The sequence below is a fragment of the Trifolium pratense genome, linkage group LG4 (genome assembly GCF_020283565.1).
Source record: "Trifolium pratense cultivar HEN17-A07 linkage group LG4, ARS_RC_1.1, whole genome shotgun sequence".
NCBI lineage: Eukaryota > Viridiplantae > Streptophyta > Magnoliopsida > Fabales > Fabaceae > Trifolium > Trifolium pratense.
The window spans coordinates 39,218,752-39,234,936 of NC_060062.1; the positions used below are offsets into that span (position 1 = coordinate 39,218,752).

A 16,185-nucleotide genomic window follows, 5' to 3' on the forward strand; every position below is an offset into this window, starting at 1 on the left:
TTTCCATTTGTGTCCTTGGGGTACTGCGGTTTATACGAACCGAAATAATATGATATGCTGATAAATTTCGGTAACCACTTACCGAAATCTGGGACATTTTGGTTCGCAGGTACCGAAACAATTATTTCGGTAAACTGCTACTGAAAATGGCCTAATTCCAGCGACCAACGTACCGAAATCTATGACATTTCGGTTCGCAGGTACCGAACAAGCTGACGTTCGTTTTCTGTGTACCGAAAACGCTAATGTTCGGTTCGTAGTTACCGAAATGGTCTAATATTTGGCTTCGGTGAATATAAACCGAAGTTTTTTGGCAAAAATATTTCAACCCGCAAGGGGCAAAATTGGATTTTTGGGGTATAAAAGAAATGAGGGAGGTCGGGAGAGAAATGATCGTTATTTTCTAGATCTTACAAACAAGCTAGATTAATCTGTTTATCATAACTATTTCAAATCAAATTACTTTCTTTATTTCCAATTACCCAAACCAAATCTAAACCCCCACTTTTACTTGATTATAATATTGCTAAACTGATTTAAGAGTCCTTGTGAGACGAACAAGGTTAACTACCTTTTACTACATTTTATAAAATTTAATTATTTTCGACCGCCAACCCTTTTAACTTTAATAGACCAATTATATCATCATCATATTGCATATTAAAAATATAAATAAGTTCGATTAATAATTTAAACAATTGCCTCCAATTATATCATCATTTATATGCATCATTTATTCATTTTTTGAATTGATACCACTAAGAGAAACACTTACAAGTTGTTCAAAAAAAAAAAAAAAACACTTGCAAAAACAAGTAGCGGTAAGTAAGGAGTGTTGTTAGTAGGAGAATGTCTTCTCTAGGCACAGTTACAACACCTCAATTCTAGGCACAGCCAATAAAGTTTTGATAGCTCATAAAAGTAACAGATGAAAAGAAAACACGTGACTATCACTCTCTTTTCTAAACACGTGACTATCACACCTCAATTCTAGTTACTTTTGTTATTTCTATGCGTTGAGTTTGCACAATATATATATAAAATTTGGAATCCAATGAAATTATGTTTGGATCAAGATGTTGAATCTTGGGATGCTGAAATATTGGTTTAAATGTAGTTTTAATTACCAAGTAAACCAATAGAATTATTGATACAATGTATGGAGCATTGTTTGAGAAAGATTCTCTATACTACTCGCATGTTCCATCGAGAGACAGAAACCTTGCTATTGGTAAACCAACATAGTAATCAATTTGCAGAACATTCTTAAATGTTTAGAATAATAACAGTAAGAGCTAAAGTATTCTCAGTATATAAAGAAGGGTCTTGCTAACTAGTACCCCGGGGCACTAGTTAAGGAGCTAAAAGAAGAAATAAAGGAAAAGTTATGTATTGAAACAATCAAAATTTAGACTTTTCATTTGTTGACTACACAATACTCAAGAAAAACCTTCTAAATTTAAATTCTTAACCAATGTCCATGGGGCACTATTTAGCATTTGCCTATAAAGAATTATAGTTGGAAAAAAAGAAGTAATCTATAGCCTCTTCACTCATGAAAAGTCCACAACCAAAATAAAATAGAACAAATTGATCTCCACACAGATTAAATAACCTCAAGCAGTCATTGAACCTGTTTGAATTGGCTTATTTGAGTTTATCTACTAACATAAGTTTTATGAGATTATTTTGGAAATGCTTATAACAACAACTTATGACATTTTTCATAAGCTTTTTTCAGCTTATTTTTATAAGTTCTCAAAGATAGTTTGTGAAACGTTTATTATGCTATAAACTGAAAATAAGTTGTTTATCCAAAGAGGCCCAATAATGTAATGATATTAGAAAACACAATCACAATTACATTATTACTTGTTCATTGTCTATTATTATCAACTCACTAATAATGAAAGTAGAAAACAAAAGGGTCATATACGTGATTATTCTTAGAAATGAGTATTGTGCCTAATTCATCCTTACAAAACCGGCTTGTAAGGTGAGGATTGCCTCTAGTATCATCCTAATTCATCCTTAACCAATTGTTTTATATATCGTCACAGTTTTCACTAACAGCAGCATCATTGGAAGTCATAATTGGATCCTTCGTAGGACAAGTGAATTGAACATTTTCTTCCAAGTTAACAGTTCCTTGTTTGTACACAAAAACTCCCCATTCACTTAGTGTCACATAACGGTGTGAGGCTTCATTTGAATAGTCCTTCTTGACTTCATATGAAATTTTCACTTGATTCCATTCATGCTTAAGAAGCCAACGCATCACAATTTCCTGTCAAGTTGCAAAAACCAGTAGTACATGACAATATCTATTAGTTACATTTACGAATGCTACACTTTTTATTTGAATACCAAAACTATATAAGAAACTTGTTTTTTGGGGCAACGGGCAACTAAAAACCCAATGCAAAAGAAAAAGTAAAAAGACAGGCGTAGGCATATAGTATAAAAAACCTTTGCAGACAGAAAATTATCTCTACAGTCATGCTATACCTACAATTGCACCTGCACTACTATGTCAATTTAGTCATTTTTATCTTATTTCTACTACAACAACTACATTTTAGCAAAATAACTGTATTGAAATGAGTGTAATACATAAATGATTCGAATGCACTTTTGGTCTTCTATTTTTTTTAAAAGGAAGTTTTGGATCTCGTTTTAAAAATCGATTTTTGACCCAATTTATTATTTTTATTTTACTTCTAAATTTTGGTACTCGTCTCACTTCTAGGTCATTTTCTTATGATGTGGATCTTAATATATGACGTGGCATGCAATGGTTATTAGGTCACACTAAATGTTCGTGTCAACAAAAATATTTTCACATCATCAGAATATGACTCAAAAATAAAATGAGACACCAAAGTTCTAAAAAGAAAAGTTAAATAGGAAGATCAAAACTTAATTTTTTTTAAAATAGAAAAGAAAGAACACTTAAGCCTCAATTTATAAATTTTGAAAGACATGTACATAGATTAAAATGGGTACTTACGTAATATAAGATGTAGGGAGTATAAATTCATAAAATAAAGGCATCAAATAATTTAGGACAATCTATGAAGAGGTTATATAGCAGATCCCATAGCATGTCTGAGTATAAGGCAAATTTAAGATGATCAAATTTAAAGAGACTCAATTGGAGAAATCTCATTGCCTTGTATTGATTCACAGTAACGTATATATACAACAAAGTCTGTGAGTTGCTTCCTAGAATCACTAGCTAAACTTATGCTAACAATTAATACATACAGCTAACTACAATTAAATTGTGATATGTACAGTTGACCAAATAATATTCTAAATCAAACTGACATCACATAATTGATTACACTGACTCAATAAAATTCCTTGGAAAAACTTTTGGTGGGAAAGTCTCTGAAAGGTTTTCTTCCCAGTCAAGTAGCCTTAAATGATTTGGAAGATGATTAGGGGCTGATGACAAAATTGTATTTCGAACTGTGAGAATCCTGAGACAGTTCATCTTTTCAAAAACAGAATCATTCAAATATACTTTTGTTGTATATTTGGGAGGTTCAAGCATTATCCCTTAAATTGCATCAGTCTCCTATGAAACAAATAAGAAAGATAAAGTCAATGGCATATACATTGTCACACACACACATCATCATAATGTATAAATGAGAAATACAAATGATATGATTCTTACAGAATCGTTGGCCGATCACTACTAGAAAACAGGTTTTTAGAGTCGGATTAGCGTCGGTGTCGGGCACGAAGCTAACAAGCAAAAAACCGATGCTAAGGCTTGTTTAGAGTCGGATTAGCGTCGGTGTCGGGCACGAAGCTAAAACGCTTGAAGCTAACAGGTAGAGTCGGCTACAAGCATCCGACTCTAATATTAGCATCGGCCAACCGACTTAAAGTCGGACTCTAAAATGTCGTCCGACGCTACATTAGTCAACGCCCGGAAAACCAACAAAAATATTTAGCATCGGCCCCCCGACGCTAAAGTCAACTTTTATAAGTCAACTAACTTTGTAGAGTCCGATGTGCCGACGCTAAAGTCACGTTGAAAAGTCAACAAAATAATCATGCGTCAGCTTGGCCGACGCTATACTGGTTTTTTTTTTTCCTAAAATTCATTTGGTTTCTTGATTTTGCAGTTAATACTTTAATACTAAGCAAAATAACATCAAATCTGCCACAAAATATTATATTGAGTTAACATAAACACTCAAAGTACAAATTAGTCTCAAACTATACAAACTAATTAGGCATTTCAATGTCAAAGTTAGGACTACAAGATCATATGCCGCAAAAAGTGGTTATCATAATCAGGCATTATCAAAAAGTCATAAAAAGCATAAACATGTTTCAAGTAACAAAGTTGTTCCAATACTAATTAGTCGAACTACAAAATAAGAGTTACCACTACATGTCAAGCATCACCATCCGAGGACTGTTCATCTAATGACTCTTCATCCAAAGCGTCATCATAATCAGGATGTGAAGGAGGATGGGGGGCATTGCACGATCCACCAGTTGAAGGTTGATCTTTCTCGCCAAGGTCGCGCTCCATAAGAAGTGCCTTTATTGCATTCACTTCATTCTGCAACTTATGATAATTCTCTTTAGCTTCTTGAGCTTGAGTTAATGCATTCTCAGCCACCTGTTCAGCTCTAAGTCTAGCTGCCCTCTCCACTTCCAAAGACATACCAGACATTGAACCATGAGGATGATAGGACTGTTGAGTAAAGGACGTACACCCACGCCGGAGGTTGACAGAAAAGTCTGCCGTGCCATAAACCCGGCCACGGGTATGACCCCCTACCGACTCTTTCCACAACTTAAGCTTTGTCCCTCCATCCACCTGTTGAACACTATCTCCACCTGTTTTGTCAATCTGTGTTTCTGTTGTAGCCAATTTCTTTTTATATGCACCCTATTCAATAGGAAAAACCATGCATTATAAGGAAATTAACGCCAGACAACATAGAAGAGAATTGTACTATTTGCATAAGTAAAAAATAAGAAGCAATATCATATGTAGGCAACTCATAAATGTCCAATTTATTTATAAAGATACTCATAATTAACTTCCGGTTTAAAAAGAAACTCATAATTTAATACTACATATAAATTCCTTTAATTTACAACTGAGAAACCAGATCACAGTAGTTACAACTGAGCAAAAATCAACAGAAAAAATCTAGTGGCAGCAATAACTTACATAGGTAGCTTCCGATCGACCATCAACCCAAGCTCCAGATTTCCTCTTATGTGTTTTCAAAAACAACTCATCAGGGAACATATCCTTTTCAAAATTATTGGACTGCAAATAATAAATGATTGAAAAAATTAGCATATCAATAATTAATTTCTTAAAAAAACTGCACTGCCACTACACAGATCTAAATCAAGCAAAACATAAACAACTATGAATAAATTAGTAATAAGTTGTACAAATGTGAATTTAATACGTACGAGCTCAAGTGCCACATCCAGATGAGACTTGCGACCAGAGGTGTGGAGCGCTCCGCCTCTTTTTGAAGATCGATTGATCTTATTTTGATTGGAGATTTTAAGGAAATCCTCGCTTTTCCAGTAGTCTTTAAGACCTGTCCAAGCTAGATCACCTATCCATGCAGGTTTGATCTCTTTTTTCCTCGCCTTCGTAAGCATGTCTGATAGTCGTTTTGCTCCCTTTTGTTCAAATACATGATAGACAATATCGTGATCACGAGGATCCCATGATAACTTCTCCTAAAAATAATTGAAAAGAAAAATCCATCAAAGAATGAGTACACAAAGTAGAAGAAGGGTGAAGTTATTCGGGAATGAAGCAAAGAAAATAATCAAAGAAACTACACCACTACAATTATCATATATATAAAAGCAAAAGCTTCGTCCTACAATCAAAGATGCCTAATAAAACTAACAACCAAACCTTGCTTGAATTTGATAGATAGACATGCAGACCAATGTACTTCCTACAAATAATTTCTATTTGGCAAATACTTACCCCAAAAGATTTAAACCATTCTGCTTTAATTTTTTTAGTGTCTTCGTTTTTGTTGAATACACTCCAATTATAGATAGGCGTATCCAACAATATTTACCTCATCAAATCTCTTAACAAAATTTATATACCACCCACCAACTGTATCTTTCCATCTTGCTGTAAATCACCATTCCCCACCCCTTATAAGATACATAAGCCTTTCCACTTACTCTCTCATACTTAGATAAAAATCATTCTACATACTAAACTACAAAAAACAAAAACAACTCCACACATTCAATTGTTTCCACAGTATGAAGTATGAACCTTTTTCTCCATACACAGTCCCAAAACCAAACCAATTATAACTCCGTCCACAACACACACTAATACACAATATTGTAGCTAAATTTCCAAGTATATATCAAGTCTCAAAGAAAAAAAACATTGAATTTCAAGAAGATTGAGCTGAAATATTCAAAAAATCAGTCCAATCTCCAAATTTACTTCTTAAGTCACACAACAACACTTTTAAAGTTAGAACACTACAAAACATATCTACAAAAGACCAATCCTTAATTTTTTTCCAGCAACCTTTCTAAGGAGCTTTTAGCGTTGAGCTCATCATCTTCCAACACTAACCATTAAACCAAAGATTCATTTATTTAATTAATTGTTATGTATAATGAAAAAACAACAATAATCAAACAATTAGTAGTGAATCTTTGCATAAAATCCGAAAAATGAAATAAAAAAAAAAAACCATAAAAAATCAACATAACACAACTTTGAAAATAGATTCAAAAAATTCAAATCAACAAAATTTCATAAATCAACACAATATAACACAAACCTGTGAATGACAACGCAAGTGAGAGACTGTCGTTGAAGAAGAGACCGGTGACATTCGAGATCTCTGGTGACGTTTGAGATCTCCGGTGAGGTAAGGAGAAGGTGAGTGGTGAGTGATTCAGTCAACAGTGATGAGTTTCGGTGAATTTCGGTGAGTTCATGAGTGATTTGTTCCTCATTCGTGAGTTAGTTTAGGGATTTTGGTGAGTAATCATTGAGTGAGAGTTGGGTTACATTTAGGGATTTTGAGAGTTTGTGAATTGAGTGTGGGTTTTGTGAGTTTGTGACTGAGTTTTTCTTTGGTCATTTAGGGATTAGGGATTTTGAATAAGAGTTTATTCATTCATTGGTCTGAGATTTTTTTTTGTCAAGTGAAAGGAAATAAAAGATAGAAATTAACTTTTTTTTTTTTTGATAATAGAAATTAACTTGTTTTGTTTGACTAAGAGAAGAAGGGTTGACAATTGGGATTATGTCCCAAAAAATAAGAGGGAAAAATTATTGGGTAAAAATTTCAACAAAAAAAAAAATATAAGAGGGAAAAAAGTGAGGGAAGAATCATTGGGTAAAAATTTCACAACAAACATAAATAAATAATTGAGTAAAAAAATAATAGAGTCGGATGGCCCCAGTTAATGTGTAGCGTGAGCCATTTTATACCTTAGAGTCGGCCAGGCTGACGCTAATATATTAACAAAATTAATTTAAAAATGGTTTTTACTAGCGCAGGTCAAATCCGACTCTAATCCGACTCTATTAGCGTCGGTGTCGGGGGCCGACGCTAAAATCAGACTCTAAAAACCTGTTTTCTAGTAGTGGATAATACATCAATGACATCTTGATAAAGCCATAATCTACTACGTTTTGCAGGATTATTTGATGTCTCTTACCTAACAATCTCTCTACCCATATCCTGTATTAGGCCATGCATATTCAAGTATCCATTATCAACATTCAGGAGACATTTATTAACAAGCTCTTCAATATTTGATGCTGCACTGAATTCCTCAGGTATTTCTTCAACATATTCTATGCTTTTTCCTTTAAAGAAGCAAGCCATATCTACGAAAATACTTTGTGCATCAGAAGCCATCCCATTGTAGCTTACTTTAAGCACATCTTGAATCTCGTTGCAGGGAATCTTCTCATAATCTTTCAATGCATGGTCCCAAGCTTTTAAACTTTTTCTAGTAGCCAAATTGGAGCCTATAAATTTTAGAGCCAATGGAAGACCTTTTGCATGACCAACCGTGTGAGATGATATAGCTTCATATTCTATTTTAGGATGGCTTTTTCCAAAGGCATTTCGACCAAACAACTCAAGAGAAAGTTGATCATTAAGTTCAGTCATTTCATAAGCCTTAACTTCTATAGGATGATTACCCATGAGCAAACCTTTGTTCCTTGTAGTTATAATGATCCTGCTACCTGGACCAAACCAATCACTTCCTCCTGCCAAGTTTTCTAATTGTTTCATCTCATCAACATCGTCAAGTACCAAAAGAACCTTTTTCCTTCCAAGCTCTTATAAGTGTCCACACAAATTCTTGCCGCATAGACATCTTTGGTAAAAGGTTCTTTTGTAGATCTTCTGGACCATTGATTTTGTTCCACTTCTCTCTAACATTGGCAAGAAAACTTGCAGCTTCAAATTGGTGCACAATCTTGTTATACAATGCTTTGGCAACTTCGGTTTTCCCTATTCCGCCAAGTCCAATTATGCCCAACATGCATACAGTATCGTCATTTGGCTTCAAGTCTAGAAGTGTCATCACCCCTTCTATGTGCTGATCAAGTCCAACTAGATTCTCACCAACAAGTAAAGGTTTACGAGCTATATTAGCATGGATCTTTTGAGTTGAGATCCTCTCCAGTTTCAATTACTTCAATTTCCTCCATTATTATATAGTTTTGAAAATATAAATGCAAAAGCGTGACATTAAATGTGATCAAATAACTTTTATACACCCCAAATTATTTAAAAACTTCGGTAATCGAAGAAATCGAAATAATTGGAAATTGAGAGGATCATAACTCCGATCTTTTCGGCAATCTCTTTTAATATAACATTAACGTGATCGATTTTGTGCCTGTAAAAATATAACACATTATTTTTTAACATAAATTCGACCATTGGAATAACAAGTACAAAACATTTTTAAACATGATGATAAAAACCCACTAGAAGAAAATAAGAAAATAAGCATCGCTTCAAATTAGTAAAATGTAACCATGAATTGAATTATTATTCTTATTATAATTACTTAATCTTTTTCACAATTTCAGTTCAGTTTGGTTTGCATTTTTTTAAAACTAGTGTATTTGATTTGGATACTAAGTTGAGAAAAATGTGAATCGATTTACTCAAACTAACGAATTTGAATTCTCTACTGTATTTGAGGATATCATATTAGAGATAGAATAGCATATAGAATAAAATAATATATCATTTAATTATGTGTCATTCACTCTCAAAAATGGAACCCTTATATACCGGAGATGGTCTCCATTTCAAACTATACCTCAAAATTTATCAATAATTCTAGCTTAATGGAGGATATATGGTGTTCTGCGAAGTAATGAGAGCAAAACTTATAAAGTTCTATAGACAATAAATGCACTTTTATGTTTTATATTTAGGTACTTTGGAGACGAGACAAAGATTATATAATAACAGAATTGTAGTTACATACCCAGTGTCGATATGGTGACCTTTCAAGTTTGCCACGTCAGACAATGCTGCTGTCCATGCTTTAATTTTTTCTGCGTCTTTTCCAAACCTCTTCTGATGAGAAACCATGGCTTCTCCATACTTGTTTCTTTGATGTCGTACATCTGATGGATCAACAAGGTAAAAAATTGGAAGAGCAATTTGTTTATTGTTTCTCTTCGTACATTCCATGATCTTCACAAGTTCATCAAGGCACCATGTAGAAGATGCATAATCCTCAGATAAAACAATAACTAAGATATTAGACTCTTCTATGGCTTTACAAAATGCAGGTGAAATGTCTTCCCCTAATTCAAGTTTTTTATCATCATAGAAAACATTGATTCCCCTGTTCTCAAATGCTTCAAGAAGTCCAAAAATATTCTCCTGCGTGTCTTCCCCTCTAAAACTGAGGAAAACATCATAGATGAAACCATCCGACTGTTCTTCATCACTTTTCATAGGACATGTGAATTGAACATGTTTTTTCAAGTTAACAGCTCCTTGTTTGTACACAAAAACTCCCCATTCACTTAGTGTCACCATGCTGTTCTTGGCTTCATATGAAATTTGCAGTTGATTCCATTCATGCTTAAGCAGTAATGCATCACGATTTAGCCACTCCTCGTCATTGAATAAGACTCGTAGATCACAAACTAAAACATGATGCGGTTCAATTATGAAGTTGTAACAGCCTTTGTGAGTCACAGATTGACCGTTGATAACCAATTGAAGTTGAACAAGATCATGATTTATTCTTTCCTTCCCATCCGCATATTGGAACACCAATGCTAAAGAAACACTGGGAAACTTCCCACGAACCCATAAACATGGAATTCCGTCTTTACATATATAGTTGAACCATTTTGGAACCTTGATTCCAGGCATCACAATTTCTATTAGATGCCTCTCTTTTTTCACCTGTCATGTTGCAAAATAAAAAAATATTAATAACATATATATCTCTTTAACTTCCATGTTTTACTTATTAATAACATATATAAGTCGTCCACGTGAGTCTAGCACAGTTAGTAGGGACATAGCATAAATTATGCGGGAGCCGGAGTTCGAACCCCGAACACTCCACTTACAATACCTATTAGTTACATTTTCCATCACTATTTTTATTTTAATGCCAATATTTTCACAATTAGTAGGGACATAGCATAAATTATGCGGGAGCCGGAGTTCGAACCCCGAACACTACAATACCTATTAGTTACATTTTCCATCACTATTTTTATTTTAATGCCGATATTTTATAAAAAGAATTCAAATACTATCCTTGTAACTTTAGATTCTTCATTTCTAGGCCATTTTCGTATTCATACTTTTCATTTAGGTTATGTGTTCCTCTTCTTTTTAAGCTTCAACCGCGTTTCAAGCCTCTTCGGTTCGTACCAAAGTTAAAAAGGTTGAAAATAGGGCTTTTATCTTCTGTATATCCAGCCACTATTTTCAAATCAATAAAAAAAAAACACCATTTTCAAACAATCAAATAAAGATTTACATCAAAGAAATCAATTACTTGTTCTTATTCCTTGAAAAAAAGTTAAATCGGAGGAACAAAAACATAATTTTTTTAAAAAATAGGCACAAAAGTGCATTTAATCCTAAATAATTTTTGAAAGACACTTAGATTAAACGCGAGTAATATAAGATTGAGGGAGTATATATTCATAAAATAAAGGCATCAAATGATTTAGGACAAGCTATGAAGAGGTTATGTACCTGATCCCATAGCAGGTCTGATGTCTCCGAAGAAAAGTTGAAGCATTTTCTTGCATCTATTTTTTGAACAATGCGTGGCAATGTTGAAATGTTTGTAAGACTCGTACAATCATCGACATTCAAAATTCTCAAGTTGGTGCATTCGGGAATTGTTTGAAGCTTTTTGCACATTCTAACATCAAGATCTGTCAAGTGATCAAAAACTTTAATGCACGATGGGAGAGAGATAAAATTGTTACTTGATGCAATCAATTCTTCCAATTTTGGAAAACATATGAGAATTGCCTGAATATCTTCATCTGACAAACCACTTTCTTCACAATGCATTGTTTTTAATGTTGAACGTTCATTGGCTTCTGAAGGGCTATCAGGTAGAAATTTTCTGAAAGATCCAGCAAGTTTAGGACAACTTCCAAAGTCAAAAGCAAGAACATTTGGTAACCTGAATAAGCTACTTGGTAGATATTCGAGTTTCTCACTATGTTCCATGTCTATTGAAACAAGTCCAATAAGATTACCAACAGAATTTGGCAACTTCTTAATAGAGGTACCCATCATATGAATCTTCAATGGTTTATTCATCTCGTTCACTATATCTGGGAAGTGAGTAAGATTTACACAATAATTAAGGTCAAGGACTTCTAGAGATGGTAAAAACATTCTTTGCAAAAAGTTTTTAAGTTTGGTACATCCCGAAGCGCTTAAGTGGACAAGATGTTTGATAAATCCAATGGATTCATGAACCATAGTTAAGTTTCGACAATTATCAAGTCGCAATTCTCTCAAATTTTCAACTTTGGACACATCAGGCATTGTTGTGATAGATTGATTATATGAGAAATCCATGACAATAAGATATGAAAATTTCTGTCAAAAGAACAAAAAAATAGTCCATCAAACTAAGTTATTGTTACATGTAACAAGGAAATGAATAAATAAAAACAAGTTTTAATTTTACCTTAAATGGCCCTTCAATTGTAAGTTGACTATTAGGCAATTTTAAGATGATGATATCCCTCGGGTAAAATTTTGGTGGGAAAGTCTTTGAAGGGTATACATCCCAGTCAAGTAGCCTTAAATGATTTGGAAGATGTTTAGGCTCTGATGAAAAGATTGTATTTCTAACAATAAGAATTCTAAGACGGTTCATCTTCTCAAAAGCAGTATCATTCCAATCTACTTCTGTTATACGTTGGGGAGGATCAAGCATTATCCCTTGAATTGCATCACTTCCCTTTGAAACAAAAAAAAAAAAAAAGAGAAGATATAGTCAATTGCATATACATTGTCATCAATATGTATATAAACCATATCATCAAAATGTATACATGAAAAGTATAAAGGATTTGATTCTTACATAATCATTGGCCGATAATACATCGATGACATCTTGTTGATGCCATAATCTACTACGTTTTGTAGGATTATTTGGTGCCTCTTTCCTAACAATCTCTCTGCCCATATCTTGTATTAGGTCATGCATATTCAAGTATCCATTATCAACATTCAAGAGAGATTTATTAACAAGCTCTTCAATATTTGATGCTGCACTGAATTCATCAAGTATTTCTTCAACATATTCTATTCTTTTCCCTTTGAAGAAGCATGCTATATCTAGAAAAACACTTTGAGCATTAGACTCCAACACATCATAGCTTACTTTAAGCACATCTTGAATCCCTGTATGCGGAATCCTTTCATAATCTTTCAATGCAGACTCCCAAGCTTTTAAACTTTTTCTAGTAGCCAAATTGGATCCTATAACTTTTAAAGCTAGTGGAAGACCTTTTGCATAACCAACGGCACGGGAGGACACAACTTCATATCGTGCTTTAGGATTGCTTTTTGCAAAGGCATTTCGACAAAACAACTCAAGAGAATGTTGATCATTAAGTTCAGTCATTTCATAAGTCTTAACTTCAATTGGATGAGTACCCATGAATAAACCTTTATCCCTTGTAGTTATAATGATCCTACTACCTGGACCAAACCAATCACTTCCTCCTGCCAAGTTTTCTAATTGTTTCATCTCATCAACATCGTCAAGTACCAAAAGAACCTTTTTCCTTCCAAGCTTGTGTTTTATTTCTTTGATTCCTTTACTTGTACTTCCCCACGCAGTTTCTGGCTCCTCAAACATCTCTAATAAAAGGGTCTTTTGTAGATATTCTGGGCCATTGATTCTGTTCCACTTCTCTCTAACATTTTCAAGTATACTTGCAGCTTCAAATTTGTGCACAATCTTGTTATACAGTGCTTTGGCAAGTTCAGTTTTCCCTATTCCGCCAAGTCCAATTATGCCCAACAAGCATACAGTGTCATCATTTGGTTTCAAGTCTAGAAGTGACTTCACTTCTTCTATGCGTTGATCAAGTCCAACTGGATTCTCACCATCAATTAAAGGTTTTGGAGCTATATTAGTGTGGACCTTTTCCGCAATCTCTTTAACATGATTGATTTCGAACCTGTAAAAATACAACATATTATTTATTAATAACATGGCTTATTTCATTCTAGAAACATAAATTGGATTATTGGAATAACAAGTGCAAAACATATTATTAAAGATGATGCTTGGGTGCAAGATGCTTTTATAAAGAAAATCTTCTCTAGCACCGATCCGGTCGTTGTAGAAGTCTTGGATAGGATTAAATGCACTTCTTGAAAATGTTTGTTCTATGAATGACATGTGAACCCTTTGGATTGTATAATGATAATGTTGGGGATTCTTCCTCGCCTTAGTTTTTGTTTAAGTGCGAGGGTTTTTGTCTTCTTTTGGGTATTTTGGGTTGAGTACTAAATGTACTTATCCTCATTGGTGGGTTGAGCATCTCTCGTACTTTATTCATATATTGTCTTCTGTTTCTTTATTAATAAAGTTTTGCCATTTAACAACAAATATTATTAAACATGATGATAAACCCACTAGAGGAATATCAGAAAATAGCTACCGCTCCTTTTTAACAAAATCAAATTGAAATAAGCATATTGCTTCTACTGTCAAAAAAAGCATATTGCTTCTAATCAGAAAAATGTAACCATGAATTGAATCTTTATTTTTATAACTTCTTAATCTTTTACACAGTTCCAGTTCAGTTTAGATAGCATATTTTAAACCTGGTGTATTTGATTTCGATACTAAGTTGAAAAAATTGAGACGTGATAAATCCAAACTTACGAATTTGGATTCTCTCCGGTATTTGAGAATTTCATTTTAGAGACAGTAGCACATAGAATAAAATAATACTAGTATAATTTAATTCTCTGTGTCGTTCACTCTCATATACTGGAGATGATCTCAATTCTAGCTTAATGGACATATGGTGTTCTGTGAAGTAATGAGAGCAAAACATAGAAAGCTCTGAAGACAATAAATTCACTTTTATGTTCTATGAATTGTAGTTACATACCCAGTGTTGATATGGTGACCTTTCAAGTTTGCGACGTCAGACAATGCTGCTGTCCATGCTTTTATTTTTCCCAAGTCTTTTCCAAACCTCGTCTGATGAGCAACCATGGCTTTGCCATAACTGTTTCTTTGGTTTCGTACATCAGATGGATCAACATGGTAAAATATTGGAAGAGCAATTTGTTTCTTGTTCCTTTTCGTACATTCCATGATCTTTGCGAGTTCATTAAGGCACCACCTAGAAGATGCATAATCCTCAGATAAAACAATAACTGAGATATTAGATTCTTCTATGGCTTTACAAAATGCAGCTGACAATTCTTCCCCTATTTTCAGACTTGTATCATCATAGAAAACTTTGATTCCCCTCTTCTCAAATGCGTCAAGAAGATATCCAACAATATTGTGCCGTGTGTCTTCCCCTCTAAAACTGAGGAAAACATCATAGGCGAAACCATGTGACTGTTCTTCAGAAATTGCCATAGAAATTTAAACAGAACACTGAAGACAAGACAAGACAGTAGGATAGATAGAAGAAATGTGAACAGGAGGATGTTTGTGTGAGTCACTCTTTGTGTGACACACTATACAATCATATTAATTTGGTTTGGTTCAATTATATTATTATAATGCAACTACATATATTTAATTTAAAACATTCATCATCTACGAAGCAAGTATGAAGTTTCTTGGGTGGTCCTATTGAGGCTATTACTAATATTTCTTTTGCTAACTTCCTAAAAGAAATAATAATTTTTGCTTTAAAAAAAAAAAAAAAACTCAACTAGCTAATTTAAAACACAAAGTTGTTCGGTCTGTTGTACGTATTCAACAAAGGTCGCATTCTCATTATCAATAGTTCTTTTGGTACAAATTGTTCATTATAATATCGATTTTTTTTATGTGACAGATCATTATGATAATAATACACAAACGACTTTAATTTAGACCAATATATATAAATAAATAAGCTAAATTGTACTTTTAACCCCCTAAGTTTCATAGACTTGCGATTTTGGCCCCATAATTTTCAAAATAGCAATTTTAGCCCTCTATGTTTACCCTTTTTGCAAAAGGTCAATTTTGACCGAGTCAAAACTGATGTGGCAAGTCACTTAAGTGACTCAGCTGTAGCATCTTTTGCCTTCTAAAATACAGTACTCTTCAAATCAATAAAATACGGTACCCTGTTGGCTTTCTCCTCTGCTTTTTATTTTATTCCATTTTCATCTCAACATGTCAAACTCCGCCACCACAGAATCATAAAACCCCGCCGGCAGCATCGTGAACGCCGTACCGGAGTCCACAACTACACCACCGTCACCTCTCTTATTCACCCTCTTCAAAATCTCCGGCATCGGAATCTTCTTTTTTCTGACACTAATTCCTTTAAGTCCAACACGGTAAAAATAAGAACCGCGATAAGAGTATCACGATATAGAGAAGCTATTAAGCTTCCGTCGCCGTAAGCATAGTAAAACGGCGGATAATGAAAAGAACTGC

General features: G+C 33.8%; 1 protein-coding gene across 2 annotated transcripts in view; it reads right to left on the reverse strand.

The window, feature by feature from the left end:
- Positions 1-15,461, reverse strand: part of LOC123882296 (TMV resistance protein N-like) — a 53,092-nt gene extending 37,631 nt beyond the window's left edge. Inside the window, exons 1-6 of one of the 2 annotated variants that reach the window (XM_045931128.1) lie at positions 14,684-15,291; positions 12,631-13,738; positions 12,232-12,507; positions 11,274-12,140; positions 9,526-10,463; positions 7,654-8,922 (exon numbers count right to left, since the gene is read on the reverse strand). In XM_045931128.1, the coding sequence (XP_045787084.1) occupies positions 8,811-8,922; positions 9,526-10,463; positions 11,274-12,140; positions 12,232-12,507; positions 12,631-13,738; positions 14,684-15,165 (3,783 nt within the window). In that variant the 5' untranslated portion in view covers positions 15,166-15,291 and the 3' untranslated portion in view covers positions 7,654-8,810. Of the gene's footprint in view, positions 1-7,653; positions 8,923-9,525; positions 10,464-11,273; positions 12,141-12,231; positions 12,508-12,630; positions 13,739-14,683 lie in introns of those variants that run through there. The other variant, XM_045931126.1, reaches the window with a different exon arrangement.
- Positions 15,462-16,185: the final 724 nt, after the last annotated feature.